The 18,209-nt window shown below is 38.5% G+C and overlaps 1 protein-coding gene across 3 annotated transcripts in view; it reads left to right on the plus strand.

The window, feature by feature from the left end:
• LOC126162197 (major facilitator superfamily domain-containing protein 1-like) overlaps positions 1-18,209 on the plus strand; it is a 124,593-nt gene that overhangs the window by 74,491 nt on the left and 31,893 nt on the right. For all 3 annotated transcript variants that reach the window (XM_049918527.1, XM_049918528.1, XM_049918530.1), the window contains exons 7-9: positions 3,941-4,154; positions 12,709-12,806; positions 15,563-15,675. In XM_049918527.1, the coding sequence (XP_049774484.1) occupies positions 3,941-4,154; positions 12,709-12,806; positions 15,563-15,675 (425 nt within the window). The remainder of the gene's footprint in view (positions 1-3,940; positions 4,155-12,708; positions 12,807-15,562; positions 15,676-18,209) is intronic.

The following is an 18,209-nucleotide window of genomic DNA, read 5'->3' on the forward strand; positions in this document are numbered from 1 at the left end:
GCCACTTGGTGAGTGGATTTTTTATCTATCCATTTACATTATGTTGTAAGAAATTGATTGTTTATGTTGTTATATTAGCACATGTGGCCATCATTCCTTCTTACGTAACTGTCTTGTCAGTCTTTGTTGTCATCTGTCGTGTTCAGACTGTCATCTGTTGTCTACCTTGTGTGCTAATCCGTTCATTTATAACATTCTTTTATGTGTGTGTTCCGCAGCTGCTTGGTGAGTAGATTTTTTATCTATCCAATTATATTATATTGTCAAAAATTGCTTGTTTTCATTGTCAGCATATAAGTTTCAGTTAATACACATTTCCTGTCACTAAACTCTGTAATGATGATCATCTTGCCAGCAAAAAGATCAGCAATCTACAAAGACTTCAAGGAGTTTCATATGATGATACTGTGCATGCATCTTGGTAAACACATGTTAATGTTGCTGGTATATTCTAGTTTGATGAGATACCTTGTATCCATTTATTTTCTTGTGGTATGTGTGTCCTTGCTTGGATGAATATATTGTCTTAGTATTTGTTTATTTTCCTCTTCTGTGTAGATTTGGTGTTGTATTAGAAATTTTGAAGGTGGTAGTCATCCAAAATACATGAAATATTTAAGTTCCATAAATAAATCGTGGTCCAGAGTAAACTGTTTCATATGTTTATAAAGTTATTTGGTCAGCTCTCATTGCAAACTATTAATAAATACTGAATCTACTCTGACATGGTTTCACAATGACCAATCATATATTGGCATCTACTTGTAAATACAAGTATTTAAAGGGTAAAATGTATATTTGACACGACAAACAGTCATCAAGTCACAGTCACCAAAACAATGAAATTTTTAAAAGGTTACATAATGAAGCACTGAGTTGTCAGTTTCAAATGTAATCACAAATGTGAAAACTGTATTAATAATAGCAGTCACACTTCTTTCAAATATTATGAAAAACACACTAAAACCAGTAAACTGAAACGAAGCAGCAGAGACAGGTCACAGGATGCCATGACAATTCTTGGGAGATGAGTCATTTCACACCTTAATGCAGTGTAAATGAAAATTGCATCGGGATGAAACATATTATATAATTTTGCATTACGTCCTGTAGCAATACAATGATCATTTTGCAAACAAAAGTCTCACACAACTGAAAATAAAAAAAAGAATGTGCATTTAACCAACATCATGGCAAAAGCTGCTATGAGATACATAGTTATCATTGCCGCACCGTAATGTTATAATGTGCAGCAACCCCAAACTTAGAACACAGCACACAATCGTACTGTGTTCTGCTAGTGAAAATTTTTTTTTTCTCCTTGTTCTCATTCATAAAAATAGATAGGTGGTCGCTTAATGTGTTTGTAAATGTTGAAGCTATATGATGTCACTTTGGCACAGACATATGCTATGGTGCATAATGCACTTGTGCAATAGCATAGATCTTGAGCTGCATACCATATGAATTGTTCTTTGGTGTCTGCTATACTTTTACGATATATTGTTTGTTTGCCTTGCTTATAAGTACTTGTGCTATGATTTTACTTTGGCATGGTTCTCTGTTATGAATCAATGGCTTATTACATATTCTGCTTTCACTGTTGTAGGTGGTTTGTCCTACCTTACTCTGGTTTCCTGCCTTATTTACAAGCATTATTGCGATATGTCACTTGTCTGTCCTACTGTAAAAGATACTGGTGGTTTGCCTTGTGTAGAAGTATTGCTCTGATATGTCATTTTGCCATAGTTCAGTATTATGAATCAATATTTTATTACACATTCAGTATTCACTGTCATTGAGGTGTTGCCTTCAGGTCAGTGTCACTACCCTTGTATATATTTATTTGCCTTTGCAGTCATTTGTGGGAATAAGAAGATACGTATTGTCAAATAACCTATGAACTCTCGCTACCTACAATGCACATATGCAATAGCATACACCTCATGCTACCAACTGCATTTTTTGTCTTCACTTGTTGTTATTCATCAAATATAGGTTTTCTGCCTCATTTTGTGAATGTTGTAGTTACATGCTGTTAGTTAGACTTGGTTATATACTATGTGCAGAATTACATATGCAGTATCATAGACTTTGAGCTTCCCACCACATTAATTTTTGTCATTACATATTTTTTATTATTATAAAATATACAGGTGTATAATATAGTGTCACTGTAACACTGTTCTGTACTGGCTGCACATTTGTTGCACATTAGGTCAAACATAAAAAGATCATTTATGACTCACTTATGAAACACCCCCCCCCCCCCCCCCAACTGTTCCTTTCCCACTCCCTATAATGATTGTACTTTTGTATTGCCACTTTGCATTACAAATGCAATAAAATTGGATATTACTTATTCTGTGCACAATTATATAAAGGGAGTAATAGACAGTGTTGTAATGATTAGTGTAGGGTTACCATTTTGTATTGTATTTACATCAATATTTATGTTGCCATAGTGCTGCACTGTAAGGAAATGTCGCTGTGTCACTGTCATGTGCTTGGAGTTTAGTCAAAAACAAAAAAAAAAATCAAGTGTGACTCACTTGTTTACTCCCCCCTTCCCGCCCTTCCTATCCTAATACATGGGATGGTCGTGCATTACAGGTGTAATTAATTTGTAGGAATTGCTTATTCTGTACATATCTATGTAATAATGAGTAATAGATGGCATCATGATAGGATTATCACTTTATATTGTATTTATAACAATATTTAGGTTGCCATAATGCTGCACTGTAAGGAAACTTCTTGCTGTAAGCTGTTATTTTTGACAGTGATGCTTGTTATTGTAGACTCTCTATAGATCCCTTTTTTCCTTCTGTTTTTTTATGCTCCACGTATGCCCTCTAGTGATTTGATGTGCAACCAGGTAGCTGAAGCAATGTCATGCTTGTAGATTAGTCTTGTGTTAGCCCCAAGTGGTAGTGCATCGCCTTTGTAATATTTCATTAGCAGAACGCAGTAAGATTGCATGCTGTGTTCTAGTTTTGGGCTTGCTACATGTTGTAAGATTACTGTGAGGCAATGGTAACTACTTATCTCCTGGCAGCTTTCGCCACGATGTCAATTAAATGCACGTATTTTTTAATTTTTGGACGTATGAGCCTTTGTTTGCATCACTGCAGGACACAATGCAAAAGTATATAATATCTTTCATCCTGATGCAGTTTTCATTTACACTGCATTAAGGTGTGAAATGACTGATGAGCCAAAAATTGTCACGACATCTTGTGACCCGTTTCTGCTGCCTTTGCTTCAGTTTGCTGGTTTTAGTGTATTTTTTGTAATATTTGAAAGAAATGTGATTGCAGTTATTAGTGCAGTTTCCCAGGTTTGCGGTTACATTTGAAACTGATGACTCAGTGCGTTGAAACAAGTTATGTAACCTTTTAAAAATTTTATTTTTTTGTGAATGTGGCTTGATGACCGTTTGTGGGGTCAAATAAACATTTTAAATTTCATTCAATCACACTTCTTGATGACAGTTATTTCAAAGTATAAAATACTTAAAGTATGTTGTGCAGATATAGCTCATGAATGGGGAAATAACTTTGTTATTGTTTATAGATGTTTGATGAGCTTGGTTTTTTTCCTTTTCATTCTGTGTTGTCTTTTTTCCATTTGCATCTCAGAAGGCTGCTTCTGCTTATGCATGGACCAACAGATTAGAGCTTTTGCATAATTAGTTTCCATCAAGTTACATATCTGAGGTGAAAAATCTACCTTAATAAAACTTTACCTAGAATAAGTAGGGAAAACGCTTCCAGTAAAATATTTCTATTTCATTGTCTAAATGTTGTAGATATAATTCAGAAAAACTATTTGGGTAATCTGTAGCTAATTTATTAAGCTGAGTTCAGTACATTGTTTTGCAGTTCTTATTGTGAAATTATTCTCATTGTCGTCCTCAAATGTATTATTTATTTTTCAGGGTATTCTTTGAGAGGAAATTCTCTTTTTCTCCAGAACAAGCAAATCAAGTGAACAGCATTCTATATGTAATATCAGCAGTTGTGGCACCAGTCTTTGGTTTATTGGTTGACAAAGTTGGGAAAAATGTATTCTGGGTGTTCTTGTCAATTCTGATCACTATTGGCAGTCATGCACTTTTGGCATTCACCTTCGTGAATCCCTATATTGGTGTGGTGAGTTAAACGATTATTAATATAGTTTTTTAAATTAGTTTATGCAAAGTTCTTTCACAAGTAAAATTGCAAATAGATTGCAATCTGTGATAGTCAGTCTTGTTGTGAAATACAGTATAAACTAAAGTATGACACAACAGTGAATTGGTAAATTTCACTGTAAAAAGTATGGTACAAACTATCACAGGCATAACAAGCAGTTCCAAAAAAGCAAAATCAACAGAGTAGACCAGAATAGCAGTATGGGTAGTTTTGTATGCAGAGATAGTAGACAGTCAGCCAGACAGTACGCTGTGTGCGAAGAATTGCTTGAGCAGCTCATTACATTGGTATAAGTAGACGGCTGTAGTTTAGCCTGGCCAGGTGGGTGCTGGCTCTAGCATGGTAGAGCCACACTAGATACAGTGGTGTCGCTTTAATGGTTGGTCCCTGTTCCTAGCATCTGGGCGGAATCTGAAATCCATTGACATGTGCTGTGGTTTCACGGCATGGTGCATCCCATAGTTGTAGGAACAGAGAGCAACCTGTGAATGGAAAAGGAGGGAGTGCCATTGACAGTTTGCAATGCCCACCGAAAGACATTGTAGCTCAGCTGCTTACCACAGCCCTTTCACCTTAATGAGGGCAAGGAGCAGCACTGCATGGTGTGGTCCAGTGCTCGGCATGATGCCGAGAGGTGCGCTGGACAAAAGCGATGTCCAGGAAGTGTTGTGAGGACATGCTGTCTTAACCAGCTCCCAGTTGGCCTTCGTGGCGATGTGTGGCTGGAAAGAGCTAGTATGGCAGTGGTTCCTGTGCCACAGTGGTATCTAGGAAGGTGCTGCAAGGCACACAATTTCCACATTAGTCTCAAAACTGTAATAGTACCGGTACTAGAAGTGCTGCTCAGGAAGACCAAGTTGTGCTCCCTGTTGTAGCACCACTGGTGACAGGTCATCTGTGGGTGGTCTAGAAAAGGACAGGATTTGGAGAGAAAAAAATGGAGACAGAGATGTAGAGCAATCTTGTGGACTGTCACGGTGAGGAGCTTCTGGAAGAGTGGTCAAGAGTTGTGGTGGGTGGTGACCCTGGCACAGGTGGAATTCCTCTTAGTGTCAGGTCACTGCCCTGGCACCTGTGTCTAAGGTGGAACACCCAGTGACACCTTTGCTGCTGGATATGAGCAGCAGAAGGCGCAAGTGTGTGTTTGGCCGGGGCTGTAGAGCAGCCATGCCAGACTCTTCTCCCCAATAGGTGTAACCCTGCATGAATGCAATAATAGTGACTTCTGCACTGGTGGAATGCCTGTTTATAATGTAGTGGAACCTGGAATAAGTGTCGATCATTATCAACCAGGTTGCGTCAAGAAAAGGGCTGCCAAAGTACTGATGAACTCTTTTCCAAGGCTGTGATGGTGCCAGTCAGGGAGGGAATGACTGGCACGGTGCTGCTGTGTTGCACATATGGCAGTTCCATATGAGGTGCTCAATCTGCCTGTCAGTGCCAGACCAGTAGGTATAATAGGTATGATGCCTGGCGAGCAGCTTGGTATGAAATGCAGCCCAGTGTCCATGTTGCAGGAGGCCTATGGTATTTAGCCGAAAGCTTTCAGGAATGGCTACTCACAGAGAGATTTGGTCCACTGTTAATAAAATGGCAGCATCCACTAGAAAATGCCTGTGACTGAGGTGAAAATAGTACTGTAGTGGGCTAGATTCAGCTTGGGGAGCTGGTCTGATCATCCCCACATTATGTATTGACACACTTCCAATAGTGTTGTCAGTGACCAAGGCACCTGCAGTACACCATCAGGTAATGAGAAAGTGATGCACGACTTCCTGGGAGTCTTCATCTAAGTGTAAACAAAGGATTCATGTTGACTGAATGCCATATCAAGGCCCATTGGCAAATGGGGCAGTTGTGGTGCTGCACAGTGGTTCGGAAATGTGTCCTGTAGTTATAACTGCTGAGAAAAAGAGCTTAGCCCTGGAGTTGGTGGGCTGTCTGACTGGGTAGCTTAGCATTTAGTGGCAGCACCAAAGAGCAGTATTGGAGGCTTATGGTTCGTGGTTAAATGGAACCACGGAGAAAAGCATGGAATTTTTTTAGTGCAAAAATGATTGCAAGTGCTTTCTTTCCAGTCTGAAAATACTTCTTCTAGGCTATGTTGAATGATTGTGAAGTGTAAACTGTCAGTTGTTCTGAGCCTTTGGCATTTCAGTGTACTAACACAGTACAATGCCCAGTCCCTGTTCTGACGCATTGACGGTCACCACCAGCTCCTTCCCCTGCTGAAAAGTGGAGAGGCATGACACAGAGCGTAAAGCCCGTTTTAGCGTATGGAGTGCTCATTCGCACTCTGGTGACCAGGGAAATGAAGTGCCTTTCTTCGTAAGATTGTTCAACAGGTATGCAATTTCTGTAGTGAGGAGAAAGAATTTACTATAATTAGTGATTTTTCTGAGGAAGGATTGTAGTTCCTTCAAGTCGGAGGGATGTGGGAGTGCTATGATTCTTTAGGACTACATTTTAGGCCAGTGGCCCGTAGGATGTGAAAGAGGTACTGCCCAACAGATAGTGTGACAAAGAGTTCTTCTTTCTTTCAAATTGGATAAGTGGCAGTTTCAATGTATGAGTTTACTGTGACTTTAAAATAACCGCATAATCAAAGTTTTCCCGAGGGTTGTTGACAATGACCAATGATGTTGCCCCTCACTCATAGATATAGGCTCAGTTACATTAATGTTTGTCAATCTTCCCTTTTAATCTAGGTGATGGTGGATGTATTCCATCAGATTTGATAGTAATTGGTGAAGAGGGCCTCCCTGTGCTTCTGTCCCGACTGTTGTTGCAAGAATTGTTGAAAAATAACCCCTGTGTACAAGATTGGCGGCAGTGGATGCTGCACTGGGTCCATGTTCACACAATACAGTACTAGTATCGACCACTATCATCACCATTTCTGTTGCAACACACAACATAAATAAAAGTATGAAACAACAGTCAACAGGTGTATTTCACACCAGAAAGAATGGTACATACTTTCACCAGTATTATGAATAGTTCCAAAGAGCAGAACTGACAGTGTAATCCAGAATAACAGCGTGACTAGTTTCATATGCAGAGAAAGTAGGTAGGCGGTACACTCTGAGTGAAGATGAGCTTGAGCAGCTCGTGATATCAGTATAAGAAGAGGGTACAGTTTGGCCTGGTGACAGTGGCACTAGGGGGGTGCTGACATGAGTGTCATGCATAGCAGATTTGCACTGGTACGAGGGTGTCACTCTCTTGGCTGGGCTCTTTGTGTCGAACATCCCTTGAGGTTTACATGCACAGTTTCTCGCTGGGTTTTGCAGTGACTCTGTAAAGTGTTACTAAACCACAGCACTGGCTGCTGGACTTGTTACTGTTCATTGCCATATATATCTTTACTTATTTTCTTAATAACCAGTACCAGCATGAGTAAGATATTGAAACACTTCAGTAGAATGAGTAAGTAAAATAGCTCACTACACAGAGGTGATACTGAGCCATTCATAATTGTAAATAGGAACCATAACCGTAGAGGCTAAGTTATGTAACCTGGTCTTCTGTACAGTGCCAATGAACACATGCATGCATGCTCCCATGCACCCCCCTCCCCACCCCTCCCCCTCCCCCCCCCACCCCCACATACAAAACTGTCATGTTGTCTTGAACAACATAAAAGTGCTCCCTCTCCATTGCCCCCCCCCCTTCCCCATGTGTGTGTGAGGGGGGGGGGGGAGTGGGGGGTTTACGTGACAACAGCATAAGCACCTGAACACACTGTGCTTAAATAACAGTTCTGCAGCTTAACTGGTATGAACACATTAGATGGGTGAGGAAAGAAAGGAGAGGGGGAGCAGGAGGGATGGTTGGGGATGGGTGGCTGATGGCTGGGAGGGATGCAGCAGATGCAAGAGATAGGAATGGGACATGAACACTAGCACAGGTGTGTTCAGGCAATGGGCAACAAAGATGTTACCTTGGAGGAGTGGTTTAGGAGGGAATGTAGATCAAGGGAAGAGGGGGATATAGAACATTGGAAGGGTAGACTGTAGGAAAGACGGTGTGGGTGCGGGATGAGTGAAGTTAGGGTCCTAAGGTGCGTGTCAGCATAGATTAAGACCATGAGAGTTACTAGAATTAAGGATGTGTTGCAAAGATCACTTCCATCTATTTACCTGTGAGTTTCTGGCATTGGACTAGGGATCCAAATGGGGCGAGCTGTAAAGCAACCATTGAAATCAAGCATGTTGTATTCGGCTGTGTGTTCTTTCACAGGGTGATCAACTGCTGTTGCTACAGTTTGGCAGTGGCCATTCCTTTGGATGGACAGCTGATTGGTGGGTGTGCCCATGCAAATACGCTGCAGAAATTGCAGCAGTGCTGTTACGATATGACTGCTTGCATAGGTAGCCCAACTTGGGTAGGATAGTAACTAGGATAAGCCTCTGATAGAAATTCAGCAGGTTGTGCTTGGGTTGGTGTATTGAACAAGTCTTGTGTATGGTTCTTCCACAGTGACATCAAATGTGTGGCAAGTGGAGAACTATTTGGGGAGAGATGGGAAGGATTGTGGGCAGGATATTCCCACCCTTCCCAAAGTAGTATTCCATTACCCACCAAATCTACAAAATATCCTAGTCCGTCCTTTCACCTTACCCATTCCCATCCCACTGCCATGTGAACCTTACCGCTTGGACGACCCAGTTTCATAACTTGTCCAATAATCTGACAGAACACATCCTATTCCTGTCCCATCCAGCACATGATTATCATACCCCCATCAGAGGCAGGGTACCATGTCAAATCAGTCTTGTCAATATGTCAGCTATGATACAATTTCTGCTTGGCAGTTTATGTGGGCATAACCACCAAACTGTGACCAAGGGTTTCTCTGAACTATGTAAATAAGAGTCTCTGAACTACATAGATAAGAATTGTCCTTGCAACATATCTTTAGTTCCGTATTTCTCTCTGTCAGTCCACTCCATGTCATCGCCAGCACTGCATGCATTTGCTGCGTCCCTCCCACTTGTCAGCCATCCTTCTCTGACCTTTCCTCCCTCTCTCCGCATCCTTTCTGCCCGTACTTACACTGCCTGATACAACCTCTCATCCCAGTGGAGCTGTAGAATTATAGTTCCAGCATAGAGAATTCAGCTGGCACAAAGTAGCCATACAGTTAGTGTGTGTTAGTGGGGGGGGGGGGGGGGGGGGTCACGTGTGTTAGTTCAAAAAAGGATTGGTCCAGTAGCTAGCAAAGTCTTTGTTGTGTCGTTCTGACAACTTAGTGCTAAGTTGCTACCTTTACTCCTTTCTGTTACCATAAGTACATTTAATTTACTTTCAAATGTATTGACAGTCAAATCATGAAAACATTTTTGTTTTTGAAGATTGTGACACACTTAGTTGCAAGAGCAGATGAAATGTTGAGAAATAGAACTGACTCATTTGTTTCTGCCAGTTGTTAAAATAGAGTAATTGATTTAATGTGGCTGTCAAAATACCAAGAGTGCATCTGAAGTCACATTAATGCAGTATTTTGTTAGTTTGGTGCAGAAATTATGTTGATATTAATGAAAATTTGTTTTTGTCCAGGAGGGAACATGCTATGCAATGAAATTTGTCAGATTTCAACTTGATGCATTGAATAATTTTGCTAATACAGCTTTTCAAAGTGTATTGATTCAAATTTATAATATAGGATACCATTATATTATAAAGTTATTTGTTTTGGATTATTTATCTTAAAAGGAAATCCATTAAGTGCTGATGATGGCTTAAAATGTCTCGCCTATTTCCATGTGATCAGATAAGTGACAGAGGAACTAATTCAGATGTGCCCATACCTATCTGGAAATAGATTCACTTGTAGGATGTTCCAAAACTGCAACCTCAGATAAAAACATCAAATAGTGCACATTCAGCAGCTGAAAATGTGTGAATTATATGAAACCATGATGTTACCAGAAGAGAGTGCAGTATATTTTACATAAAGAATTGACTTTAAGACAGAAAATCCATGTTGGAATATCAAAAATCATGAAAAGGATAGATGACTTACTACTCACTGTAAAGATGACACACTGAGTTCCAGACACTCAGGTGGGAAGCATCTGGGGCAGGAAGTTCCTTATTTGAGAGCATAGTAATAGATAAGCAAAGCCAGACACAGGATGTGGTTCAGTTGTTCCAGTCCAGGCTGGCATTGGGTAATGAAGTGGATGCAACTTTGTAGCTGGTTCTTGTGGCTGGTGGGAGAATTGGGTGTATGTGGAGATATGGCATGGGAAATTTCTTTGAGGACTATGTCTGGTGGATAGTGCCTGTCTGTTAAGGCGTTTGTGGGATCTTCAGCATACTGAGCAGGGGAGTTCTCGTCACTGTAGATACACTGTTTGAGATTCCCAAACAGCCTGGCCGCCCAGGGACAGTACAGGCCTTTGTGAGTCCTTCAGCATAATGGGGAAGGGAGTTCTTCTCACTGCAGATACATCTTGTATGTGACTAACTGCTCTCTTGATGTTTATGAATCTGTTATTTGCTCAGTACTTATGTTCTCTTATAAGATAGTTATCAAATCATAATAAAATTACTCATAATCTTTAGCTTTGGTTCTTGTTCATGTCTGTTGTCATTATCCTCCTCTCACTTTACCTGTACATCATAATCTTTGTGATATTGTGTCTGAAGACTGTATTCCTCCACACTGGTGGACACTTTCTGACCGTGCTCAAAACTTTTTGTCAAGCTGAGAGTCAACTTTAAAATCTCAAACATCTTAAACTTGCTATATAGGAATACTAAAACATACTCAGAATAAATTCATTGCTGCCCTTTGTGATACTTGCTGGAACCTCAAAATTTCTAGAGTCCTCTTGGTTTAAGTAATTAATTACTTTTTCTCACACTGGAACCATAAAAATAATCTGCCAATATTCTTTCCAAAGGAATATGTCTTTTAACCTTAAAATAGTCAAGCAAAAAAAAGTTATGTTTGCTGTCTTGTCATTACAGTATGTTAACACTTTTACTGTTCCCAGAATTTAATTTATGATGTAAAGGGGTTTGGGTGGTGGCTTGGTTTTTAAAAGCCCTGACATTGGAGTATCTTAGCTGCTTCATGCACCTACTATGATTAATCACATAATTCTGTTGTTTGAGGATAGCCTATAAAACATAAAAGCCAGTTCACAACAAATTATAAAATGAATATTAATGTGGAACAGTTTTGAATATAATTGTATTCCTCTATGGCAAGTGCCTCACTATTAGTAGCAATTATGGCTTTCGACCAGTTTTGATAGTAGCCTTCTGCACCTTGCACTCGGTAGCTGATAAGTGTTGCCAACTGCCAAGGCTCTTCTTTTGGTGCACAGAATGTAGTAGTTCTTTTATGTGGTTGTTGATGTAACCATCACAAGTTATTGCAGGAACTGCGTATTTTCATGCAGTTTTATACATTTCTATTTGAACCAGATTTATTCTGTAAAATTTATAGGCATTTTTATACTTTCATATCAAGTATTGTTCTTTACATAATATATTGACCCTAAGTTTCCTTTTATGTACAACATATATATTAAATGAAAATTTCATCTTCTCTTTTCAAATTGCTTGAAATGAAATCAGTGCAAATGTCTTCTGCCAGTTTTTAGAAAATTTTCACTTTGACATTACGTCTGGTGAAGGTCTAAAGCTTTTTGTAGTCAGAACCGTGCAAGAAAACCCCCTTACACATAGCAGCTTGCTGCAATAATGCATTTGATTTTTTGGGCAGCAGAAGGTTGGTTTCTGATATAGGTTGGAATAACAGACCTGATGACTTTGCAAGATTACTACTTTGAGGCTTCATATTCTAAAGCTGAGGTTCCTTTCAGATATGTGTATGTGAATATGGCCTGTTTTCATACATGTGTTAAAGTTCAGTTGACTGTGTTAAGCTCACTTGAGAAATTACAAAGTTTCTTACATGTAGTTGGTATGTAAAGAGCAGTGTCTCAAGATGTTAATAAAATTTTTGAGCAAGTGTTTTTTCATATCGATGTAGTGTGGCCATAGGCATGATACTTTAAAAAATCTGTTGTAGACTACTTTATAGAACTACAATGCTGAACATGAAACTTTTAGGTTGTAATTCAAAAAACTGCCCAGAATTATGCATATTGCAAACCAAATTTTACAGTGCATTGTATTATCATTATTTAGGATTCTTACCATCTGGTTTCGTTAAAGCTGTCAGCCCTCTCCCATCTACAAATAATTAATGCAAAACAGGAATCAGTTGCACAACTTATTTCATCATCAGTCACATCACCCTGCTAAACTGTTGCGTAATGTGTTTTCTGCTATAAATGTAGTTAGGGACTACAATTTACTTATAACTTAATATTAAGGAATAAGTTTATTTAGGTGCATCAGAAGAGTACGTTATTCTTTTTATTGCATCATTTTCTTTATATTTCCATATCAGATACTGCTCTGTACATAACATATTTGAGAGTAAATTGTCTTGTATGTACTACATAAGGTTTTACAATGTTTTCAGTCCATCCTTGGTCTGGCATACTCAATGCTTGCAAGTGCTTTATGGCCAATGGTTGCCCTTATTATCCCAGAATATCAATTAGGAACTGCATACGGAATGTAAGTAAAATTGAAAGTTATGTATGTGTTGTCTGTTTCATGAACCTGGTTTTATGTACAACATATATATTGAATTACCACTGAGTGTGATAATTGCCCTTACCAATGGAATTAGAATAGTATCAGATTGCTGTTCAGTGTGGTTTAACTCCTAATTTAAAGAAATACACTAATTAACAAACAGAGGAGTTGGGGTGAGGGACTTTCTTCTATTGTAGAACAGCTGTTTATGAAATAGGTTGCTTGTAATATTGTCAGTGGGGCAGTAAGTACTAGATTTGAAATTATTTTAGTCTTTGAAAATGAAATGGTGACAAAAATTTAAACAGCTTCCTCTTTTGAATCTACTGCTGTAAACTTAAAGGTGGTTAATAAAGTCCTACACATGTTGTGGGGTTGTCCGGGAGCTCTTACAGAACTGTACTAAATGAATTGCACTTGTTACACATGTTTAAGGAGTCAGAAAATGTAGCCAATTTGCACAGATGCAGTAACAATCCTATATTTCTACTGAAGAGGAGGAAAGTATTGTTTTGCATAAGTATATCCAAAAGGATAAATCTGTGCTGTTGAAGGTTAAAGGCGCTGCAGTCTGGAACCGCAAGGCCGCTACGGTCGCAGGTTCGAATCCTGCCTCGGGCATGGATGTTTGTGATGTCCTTAGGTTAGTTAGGTTTAACTAGTTCTAAGTTCTAGGGGACTAATGACCTCAGCAGTTGAGTCCCATAGTGCTCAGAGCCATTTTTGTGCTGTTGAACATAACATACAAAGAAAAGATGGAAGGGGATAAAAATAAGAATTCAGTTTCTGATTTACTTTTCTAGGGATGATTAGAGGTAGATAAATCACATGTCTTTATAGTTGGACTCTCTCTCTCTCTCTCTCTCTCTCTCTCTCTCTATATATATATATATATATATATATATATATATATATATATATATAAACAAAGTAGATGTGACTTAACCAAATGAAAGTGCTGGCAGGTCGACAGACACACAAACGAACACAAACATACACACAAAATTCAAGCTTTCGCAACAAACTGTTGCCTCATCAGGAAAGAGGGAGGGAGAGGGAAAGACGAAAGGATGTGAGTTTTAAGGGAGAGGGTAAGGAGTCATTCCAGTCCCGGGAACGGAAAGACTTACCTTAGGGGGAAAAAAGGACGGGTACACACTCGCACACACACACATATCCATCCACACATATACAGACACAAGCAGACATATTTAGACATATTTGGTCTTTAAATATGTCTGCTTGTGTCTGTATATGTGTGGATGGATATGTGTGTGTGTGCGAGTGTGTACCCGTCCTTTTTTCCCCCTAAGGTAAGTCTTTCCGCTCCCAGGACTGGAATGACTCCTTACCCTCTCCCTTAAAACTCACATCCTTTCGTCTTTCCCTCTCCTTCCCTCTTTCCTGATGAGGCAACAGTTTGTTGCGAAAGCTTGAATTTTGTGTGTATGTTTGTGTTCGTTTGTGTGTCTGTCGACCTGCCAGCACTTTCATTTGGTAAGTCACATCTACTTTGTTTTTAGATATATTTTTCCTTCGTGGAATGTTTCCTTCTATTATATATATATATATATATATATATATATATATATATATATATATATATATATATATATATATATATATATATAATAGAGGGAAACATTCCACGTGGGAAAAATATAATTAAAAAGAAAGATGATGAGACTTACCAAACAAAAGCGCTGGCAGGTCGACCTGCCAGCGCTTTTGTTTGGTAAGTCTCATCATCTTTCTTTTTAATTATATATATATATATTCACAAAAATGAAATTCGCCTTGTGCTATTGTTTGACAGTATTCTTCTCATGCTGTCCCTTCGCAACATCCACTCTCAGTGTAGGATGCACAAATCCACAGTTCATCTAAATAGACCAATGGCTGCATTAATTCTGGTAGTTCATTTTTGTTGTAAAAATCTAATCTCTTTTCTGCAATTACATTCTCTTGTTAACACCTGCTCATTCTGCACCTTGCACAATTAAATCTCACTGATGAAACACGTTTCTCTCGGTGATTCTTTGCTAGCCTAGAAGTCTAGTTCTGTGTGAGAAGAGCTATGAAGTTTTTGTAATGGTGATATTTCCTTGTATTGTTTAGAATATTGCAGAATTCTTTTCTAATAATACATTTATCTATTTTACCAGTGAAATATTTCATCTATCCATTTTATTTATTCTGATTTGGGGCAGGTACTTGAATCCTGTTCCACTTGACTTCAATCATTTCTTTCGCAATTTATGACCATTGACTTATTTAACTTTTCCTTGTCAGTTTTGCTTGCCTTGTAAGTCACCTTCTCTTTTAGCACTGTCACGCCAATTTTATTCTTTTTGTCAGTAAAATTAACAACAGTAACAGCAATTTGCCACAAGTTCCTGTGAAGGTGTGTTGCATGATGACTTTTCGAGCTCACATTGTGAGGTAACATCATGTGCTGCTTTGTATTGGAATATGATTGTACCTAGTCACATGACCATGTGAGTTTCTCTGCAGCTGAGTAATCAATACACCTTGCCAAGTAATAGAAATGATGAGATGATTATTAAATTTTTTATTGTGGTTGCAGAACATTAATGTTCTTTTTAATCAGTGTAGTTTCTACAACATCCTCTGATGCTCTGATCCTAATTGGTGAAGTATCTTAACTGTGAAACAATATTTGTTGACTGTGCAAAATATCATATTGTTCAAGTACTACTTTGTTGTCATTGCAGAGCACAGTCACTTCAGAATTTTGGCCTGGCAACTACTACTATAGCAGCAGGTAGAGTTGTGGATGCTGGAGGTTACTTGCTCTTGGAAGTATTCTTCTTGGCATGGCTGTGTTGTAAGTATACAAATGATGTGTAGTATCAGCAAAGAATCATCCAAATTATTGCACTCCTGGCAACAAATGTTACAGGTGATAAGTTATGCTGTAAAATGCCATATATGAAAATTTTATTAGAATCTCTCATAGTGTTTACCATTGAATGTATTGCAGTATTTGCAAATAACAAGTAATATGATGAAATTTGGAAACTGAGAAAGGTTTTACACTGGCCAAAACAATGGTCAGACTAGAAATCTCACATTAGGTAAAAAATTAGCTCTTAATTCACCTTGTCGTGCAAAGTTTGTATTTATTTGGATACTGTGGGTTATGGGAATTAAGATTTTGTTTTATTAATGGTAAATGTTAAACTCAGTTATCATAGAGTCTATGTTTTAACTGTATCAGTTTCATAGCCAGGTCTGATAAATTATTATATTTAGCATGAATTTAACAGTTATGGTAGAGTTAATATGTACAGTGATTTCTGTAAGTTAGTAATATTTGTGAGTGTTCACATTCAACTAATTTGGAAGCACATTTAAAGTAGGGGCAAAATAATAATAATAATAATAATAATAATAGTCAAAATCATCATGAGCCTTTTGACATCATCTACCGGATAGCACTTAAAATAATTGAGAATAAGTAATAAGAAAATTTATGTGTAAAATAAGGGAAAGGCAACCACTCACCTTTTGATGTTTTGAACACAGTAACACACAACCAAAAACATCATTCACACTAGTTTTTGAGCACTATCTCTTTTTCCAGCAGTAGTGCACCCCTTCACACAGATTCCTAAGTGCAACTTCTGTGGGTACGGCAAGGCTTGTTAAGAAGTAAATTTCTTTTGCTTGTAACATAAAAAAAACAATTCTATTATTTCGGATGATTCCTTTAATTTTTGGCATAGACTCAAAAGCTAATGAGGCCTTCGAATTGATGTGAAATCCCTCAGTAGTGTGAACTGATGACATAAGCATGATTCTGACCATCCAAGGTGCTAAATATGGGGAAAAAAACAAGTCAGCATATTGAGACGTGTTGAGAAAAAAAGACTCCCAGTTTCTTAACCTCTTTTCTGAATGATATGCACACAACCAGGTACCACATATGGATCTGACGTTTGGTACCACTACCTGTCTAGAAAAGAGGGGTATGCATTAGCATTCAGAAGTCACAAATGGTAATGAAGTAGTGAACATTGCACACTATACAAAACCTACCCATATGGGAGCATACCTGTAAGGTGTGCAGGTGCAGTGCTCTAAGTGTAGTATACAGTATACTCATTGACAGCAATGAGTAATTTTTAATGTATGCAAATTTCTTCCCATCAAAGTAAACTTTCAAGTTTAAGGGTAGAAAAAAGTAACTCAAATATACATTTGGAGAAAAGGTTGGATGAGAACCAATTTTGAAACCCAGTTGTGTCTTTTTGTCTTTGTGACAGTCTCCGTTTCCTGCATAGCTACTATCCTTACTGTGTCCTCAGAGTCTTTCGCGACGGCATACACGAATAAAACATTCTCGGTTTTCAAGTGGCGTAAGTACGAATAAAATCCTCGAGCTTTCGGTGACCATCTCCGCCATCGTTGTCAGGAGTTCACCGATTGCTGGGACTGCTATGGTTTCTCGCTTATATAGCAGGGTGTATACGACCCGGGAAATCCGGGAAAAACCCGGGAATTTTTTCATGTGGGAGAAAATCGGGAAAAACCTGGGAATTTTTCGGAATTCCGGGAATTTTTCATTGTTTTAGCTTTCAGTTAAATTTTTGTAATTTCGACTGCAGAATTGATTCTCTAGCAAAGAATGTTATTGTATCCTGCTACTGGAGAATGATACTGCAGCAATAAAGTATAAACTATGGGGAAAAAATAAAACTTGAGTGGCAAAGGAAATGTGCATTTTACGACAACAAAACATCGTACATGCACAAGCGTCTGCAGACAGCAAAAGTATGTCAAAGGCCATAGGGCGCAGACTGTAATTCTTCGTAACAAAAAACTGCTTGCTATGAGCATGACGTCACAACTGTTCATTTTCAACCAGATGCAATGAGAAAAATTTTTCTTGCGCGCCCTAGCTTTCAGATTCGCACTTGCACAGAGTTGTCTGAGTTGTAGTGGGGAGGGGGTTAGTACCCACATGACCCGTGTTTACATTAAGTGATTTCGCCGCTTCTCTTCGTGTATAGCTCCCACGTCAAATGAAAACAAAACGGATTTCTGTGGCCGGGAGCTATCAAGTGAATTAAAATACATTCACATAATTACGGAGGGCAAAAATATATTATTAATTTCAGTTTTCTGATTTTATTTTCTTTCCAAGTTAGTAGCAGGCAAGCATTAATCGCCTTGCAGAAGAATGAAGTTATTTTTGCAAGTTTGCTAAAGAAATTCCGGTGAGGCAATCATTTTATTTGAAACGAAGTGTTTCATTCTACAGTATTGGCTAGTTCCAACTGTTCGATGAATTTCAAGTGCACGTTATCATCTTCTGCCATGTATGGCATTATGCCATGATAAAGAACCAAACATGAG

Source organism: Schistocerca cancellata, chromosome 2, assembly GCF_023864275.1.
Source record: "Schistocerca cancellata isolate TAMUIC-IGC-003103 chromosome 2, iqSchCanc2.1, whole genome shotgun sequence".
Taxonomy (NCBI): domain Eukaryota; kingdom Metazoa; phylum Arthropoda; class Insecta; order Orthoptera; family Acrididae; genus Schistocerca; species Schistocerca cancellata.